Below are 6682 nucleotides of genomic sequence, written 5' to 3'. Positions count from 1 at the left end.
GGTGCTTTTCTGACCGGATGAGGGTTGTGGCCCTATGTAGGCCGGATTTCTCTCTCCCCAACCAGAGCAGTCTCAGGTCCCGCTTGATTAGACTGGAGCAGAAGCTGTGTTCCAGTCACCAGCAGTCCCAAAATCCTGCGGCGGGGGTCGTGGGTAGCTGGCGGGTGTCAGGCAACCCTGCGCTCCAGCTACCCCTGCGCTGATCCGGCCAGATGAGCCAAATCAAATTTTCTATTGTTATAAGCTATGGTTAAAAGTTAGAAACCTTGGATTTATTAAACATTTTTTTATATGAAGGTTGACTGAACATTCTTAATCTGGACTCCTAAATGCCCACAAATCCAAAAGTTATTGGCCACCATGATTTCACAATTGGAGTGTTTCATAGCTGTCCTCATAAATGGGTCTCAAAATAGGTGAAATTACCTCTACAACATTTACATAAGGTATATAGGAACAACAAAGTCCCATATTTGGATTTGCATACTATTCCTAGAGTGTCATTTTCTATTTATAGGTAACTTCAAACTCAAAAAAAAAAAAAAATCTGGAACCTGAAACACTTAAGAGTCCTAGTCATTTCAGATGACAGCTTTCCAACATTGTGGTGTATGTAATGAGAGGCATAGGGTAGATGGAGAAAGAGGTCATTTGTTAGTATTTTTCCATTGCTAACATATCCTATATTATTAGTCATTGACCTCTCAAAATGATTGTAAAAGTAAGCATTAAAAATAGAAAAATCTTGTATTTTTAATGTTAAATAATATTTTCCATCTTGATGCTAGGTCTTCAAACATGAACTGTCTTACTTACTGACTGGAATTCTTGGTGCAGCAGTAGATTATTGGATCTTCCTTGGTATTCAGATGGGTAGAAATGTGATCCGACATATGTCTGATGACTTAGGAAGTTATATTTCCCTTTCCTGTGATGGTAAGTGTATCTTTGTTATGGTTACATTTTTAATCACTCATTCTGAAAATTAATTTCAAGTACCTTTAAGTGGTCTATTCTTCAGTGTATATTCATATGAAGTTTTCTTTGAAATAATACGCAGAGACAATATGAAAAGGAATGGGAAATTCTATAGTGCTCCCATACAGAGTACTTTAAAAAACTTATAATGTTTAAGCATTTATACATAGTTGAACTTGTATCACATTAAAAATTTTAAACATTATTAGTTTTTAAGAATTTCATGAGTATTGATTTTATTCCATTTCAATCTCACATATTCCAACTTAAATTTCCTCCTTTATTGTTATTACATTTGTATATGTGTACATGTATAAATATATACATTTGTATGTGCTAATGTATGTATGTGTGATCACACACATATATACATATGTATTAATAAATACAGCCTTCTAAGTCCAAGTCCATTTAGTATTAGGGAAGACCACTTGGGGTTACATCGGAGCTCATCAAATGATAAAAGATCTGAGAAAGAAAATAGGGAAACAACAGCCTTCACAACAGTCACAAATAATATAAAATATATTGGGGTAACTCTAACCAAACAAGTGAAAGAGCTGTATGACTTCGGAAATAGGAGAAATCTCCCATGCTTATGGATTAGTAGAATTAACATGGTAAAAATGGCCATCCTACCAAAAGCAATCTATAGATTCAATGCAATCCCCATCAAAATTCCAACACAATTCTTTACAGACATGGAAAGTGCAATTCTCAATTTCATATGGTAAAACAAAAACCCAGGATAGGGAAAACAGTTCTTAACAATAAAAGAACTTCCAGGGAAGTCACCATCTGTGACATCAAATTGTACTACAGAGCAATAATGATAAAAACTAGATGGTATTGGTACAGAGACAGACAAGTCGATTCATGGAGTAGAATTGAAGATACATATGGACACTTGATCTTTGACAAAGAATCCAAAATATACAATGGAAAAAAGAAAGCACCTTCAATAAATGCTGCTAGTCTAACTGGCAGTCAGTATGTAGAAAAACGGAAATAAGTCCATATTTGTCACTTTGCATAAAGCTCAAGTTCAAGTGGATCTTGGAGAAGACTTCCTTAGCAGCCATTAATCAGCTGTGTCTCTTCGTGTATGGATGGGACCTCATAAGATTTCTCCCATCCATGCTGGGATGTCAACTGATGTTCTCATTGTGCATGTCTTGTTTAGGGTACCATGTTAAGAGTTCATGAGTATCTGTTATACACACACATACATACATATATATATATATATATATATATATATATAGAGAGAGAGAGAGAGAGAGAGAGAGAGAGAGAGAGAGAGAGAGAGAGAGAGAATATGAATGAATGAATGATGTCTCATAGGAGACGTTCCTAGGTACCATGCTCTTACAGTCTTTCTGAGCCTCAGCTGTATGGTGTAAGAGATTGAGTAAGTTAATGATGTAAGGGATTGGGAATGGGCTTCTCCCCCAGGGATGTTTTTTACATTTTATACAATTATGGGTTTCTTTGAAGGTCTCTGTTTGGGACAGGGCTCATTGATGAGGGATGAGAGCAACATTTACCAGTGGCTATAAGGATATGTATTTTAAATGCTCTTGAGGTTTGGTCTATTGCTATGTATTGTAATGCTAAATTCTAAACCTGGAGGTCCAGGCCTACAAGTGAATTCTCTCATTTACAAGCTTTCGCTTTGCAAACTTTGTTCCTTAATTTAAAATTGGTTTAATAAAATTGGCTACAGCCAATTCGAGGTGGGTGGGTTTTGAGAGAGGAGAGGAGAAGAAGGAAGAAGAACTGGAAAGGAGGAGGAAGCTGCCATGTGGGGAGATGGACCATGAGTTTGATTGACTGACTGTTAATTTGTATTACTTAATTATCCTAAACAGTTTGTAATCACTGCCATTAAAGGGACTGGAACTAGACCTTGTATTTTTACATGAGTTGCATAGGCACAATGCCTATATAAAAGTCGAAACATACATATATTATGTTGTAACAAAAATAATCTTAAATTTTGTATCAATATACAAATGAAAACCTTAAACCTATCAGTGTACGAAATTCTGTACCAATGTAAGATTATGGCTATAAAATGGTTTTTGGTTTAAGAGTAAACCTAACCCTATTTGTCTAATTTCTTTTAACATTTTTATATACCTGCCTTTCCTTACCACGGGAAGGAAGGAAGGAAGGCCGGCAGGCAGACAGACAGACAGACAGACGGACGGACAGAGGGACAGAGGAAGAAAAAGTGGGTGGGGGTGGGTAGATGGAGAGAGAGTGTGTGTGTGTGATATCCTGGAGTCTAAGTATTCTATCTTTTTTCCTCCCTGCCCAAGACCATAATTTTTTGTAATGATCCCTTAAAATAATACCATATCTATAATTCATAAAATGACCAAAACCATCCACTCCAACTTAAAGGCCTGGGAACAATGGCCTTCTTACAACTGCTTCCTGCTGAATTGGTGTGAAAAATTCCTTTTTCAGGAAGCAATAAATTAGAAAATTGGCCAGTCTTAAGAAAGCTAGCTGTAGCATTTGTTGTCCAGTCTCTGTATGCTGAGAAAGTACAGGCTTAAATGATGCCATGATTGGAGCAGTCTGAAAAGCTGGACCAAGTGAGCTAGCTGTTCTGAAATATCCTGGAAGCAAGTCTTCAAAGGAAACAGCTTAGACGCAGTTGAGGTAGTATCAAGTACAGGGCTTGAAAAAGAACAATAGAAACAAAAACAGGCAGGGATCTTACATGATAAAAAGAATTTTCAATGTCCTTTAACATTTCTTACCTTTCAAACAGAGTAGAATCTATTACAGTCTGATCTTTGTATCAGGTCTTTTTTTGGTATCAATAGGATTTTAAAATGGAATTCACTGACCCAGAATGCTTGCCATATAACTTCTTGTATCCTTACATTAATTTGGCTTATCTCATTGATTATAAGTTTTTCTCATTAATTACAAGGTTTTGCTCATGTATTAACTACTTTTGAAATTGTCCTAATATGCATTTTAAAAGAACCTCTTATTTTTGGGTCTATTCTTAACAGTATTATGCATAGTTTCTACATTCTTCCTGTTCCCCATCATTTACTTTTGTTTAGAAGTTTCTTGTGAAATAAATGGAAGGAAGGATATTATTTAGGCAGTTTGCCAACAGGACTCTTCAGCAAGCACTTCAGGAAGTGTTTCTAATCAGATCTAATCTAATCTTCCCAGTCTGCAGAATGAGAATTCCCTGACTGCATACACAGATTCAGAACAGAACACCTAGCTGTTCCTGTTTTCCCTCCTTCATACCTATAACCTTGCATTTCTAACTTCTTTAACTCCCTGAGCTTTTGTGGTCTCCCCCCCCTCCAAGTCAAAAGCCTATTTTCTTTCTTACCAAGTCAATCTGTGGTTTGAACTTACAGGAAAATAATTCTGCACATTTTCCAGTGCATCTTATTTTTTGTTTTAAGAAAAAGTTCTTAAATCTACGGTTAATCGTGTTAACTCCTTAAAAACAACTCTGTAATCGGAATACAGATTATAATAATTGAGTTTATAATTTATTTGATACCTTCTACAAAAAGGTGTCTTTATACTGCTAAAGTTAGGAGATTTTTATCATACTATCTCCTTTCTGTTTCTCTTTTATTGAATTAGATGGTGATTGCTATCCTTTTTTAGAATAGCTGTCTTTTATGAGTGACTTTTAAACATTGCTTAGTGCAAATTTACTCCTTCCTCAGAACCTTAATTATTCCTTTCCAGTAGGTTGGTGGCTTTTTAAAAAAAATCACAATTGCGCCATAATAGGAAGAATGCTAAAACTTTAGCTAACAATTCCTTGTTTTCATCTTTTAATGAAACCTCCTTAAGTTTCAGGGCCCATGAAAGTTTTCGCAGTGGCATTAAAGACTGTCAGCATTTGTGTTTTTTCCAATGTTTAAAACTTGCCTTTAATGAAATGTGAGCTATACTTTATCCAAATGCCTGAAATAATAACCCTTATATTAATAGAAATCTATATGCCACTACTTTAGTGGCCTCTTCACTCCAACGGTAGATTCTCACGTGACATATTTACCCCGTCCGTAGCAGGTGGAACCTGTGACTGATGACTGACTTGAAGTAAAACTGTAACCTTACTCTTCCTCTTCATACCATGGTCACAACCATTAATTTGATGACAGGGAGCCATCTCTACCTCTCTGAACCAATTTAAAACTCCAAATGAAGTTGAAATTATGCCATTGTTTGAAGTGAATTTTCTTACTCTGCTCAGTGTGTCCACCAGCAATATAGCTTACTCGATGTCTTAGTCAGGGTTTCTATTTGTGGACAAGAAGCAAGTTGGAGAGGAAAGAGTTTATTCAGCTTACACTTCCATACTGCAGTTCATCACCAAGGAAGTCAGGACTGGAACTCAAGCAGGTCAGGAAGCAGGAGCTGATGCAGAGGCCATGGAGGGATGTTACTTACTGGCTTGCTTCCACTGGCTTGCTCAGCCTGCTTTCTTATACAACCAAAACTACCAGCCCAGAGATGGTCCCACCTACAAGGGGCCCTTCCCCCTTGATCACTTATTGAGAAAATGCCCCACTGCTGGATCTCATGGAGGCAATTCTTTTTGAATATTTTTGTTTCCCAGTTTCTTTGGTTGCTGTGGCTGTTATTTCTCTCTGGTAAATCCCACCTGTTTTGTTTGGGGTTTTTTTTCTTCTTTACGTTTCTTTGAATTATTCTGTAGTTCAATTACTTTCTTTTTTTATTTTTTATTAGATATTTCTTCATTTACATTTCAAATGCTATCCCTAAAGTCCCCTATAGCCTCAACCCCCACCCCCGCCATGCTCCCCAATCCACCCACTCCCGCCTCCTGGCCCTGGTATTCCCCTGTACTGGGGCATATGAACTTCTCAAGAAGAAGGGCCTCTCCTCCCATTGATGGCCGACTAGGGCCATCTTCTGCTATATATGCAACTACAGACACAGTTCTGTGGGGTACGGGTTATTTCATATTGTTGATCTTCCTATAGGGTTGCAGACCCCTTTACTTCCTTGAGTACTTCCTCTAGGGGCCCTGTGCTCCATCCAATACATGACTGTGAGCATCCACTTCTGTATTTGCCAGGCACTGGCATAGCCTCACGAGAGAGCTTTGTCAGGGTCCTGTCAGTAGACTCTTGCTGGCATATGCAATAGTGTCTGGGTTTGGTGGTTATATATAGGATGGATCCCCAGGTGGGGCAGTCTCTGGATGGGCCTTTCTTCTCTCTCAGCTCCAAATTTTGTCTCTGTAACTTCTTCCAGGGGAATTTTGTTTCCCAATCTAAGAAGGAATGAAGCATCCACACTTTGGTCTTCCTTCTTGAGTTTCATGTGTTTTGCAAATTGTATCTTGGGTAGTCTAAGTTTCTGAGTTAATATCCGCTTATCAGTGAGTGCATATCATGTGTGTTCTTCTGTAACTGGGTTACCTCACTCAGGATGATATCCTCCAGATCCATCCATTTGCCTAAGAATTTAATGAATTCATTGTTTTTAAAAATAGCTGACTAGAGCCAGGCATGGTGGCGCATGCCTTTAATCCCAGCACTCAGGAGGCAGAGGCAGGCGGATTTCTGAGTTCGAGGCCAGCCTTGTCTACAAAGTGAGTTCCAAGACAGCCAGAGCTATACAGAGAAACCCTGTCTCAAGCCCCCCCTACCCCCCCCAAAAAAGCTGACTA

The 6682-nt window shown here is 38.0% G+C and overlaps 1 protein-coding gene across 7 annotated transcripts in view; it reads left to right on the top strand.

The window, feature by feature from the left end:
- Slf1 (SMC5-SMC6 complex localization factor 1) overlaps positions 1-6682 on the top strand; it is an 82677-nt gene that overhangs the window by 58453 nt on the left and 17542 nt on the right. For all 7 annotated transcript variants that reach the window (XM_029468203.1, XM_029468207.1, XM_029468205.1 and 4 more), the window contains one exon: positions 789-936. In XM_029468203.1, the coding sequence (XP_029324063.1) occupies positions 789-936 (148 nt within the window). The remainder of the gene's footprint in view (positions 1-788; positions 937-6682) is intronic.

Source organism: Mus caroli, chromosome 13, assembly GCF_900094665.2.
Source record: "Mus caroli chromosome 13, CAROLI_EIJ_v1.1, whole genome shotgun sequence".
Classification (NCBI taxonomy): domain Eukaryota; kingdom Metazoa; phylum Chordata; class Mammalia; order Rodentia; family Muridae; genus Mus; species Mus caroli.
This window is presented reverse-complemented; position numbering and strand designations above follow the sequence as displayed.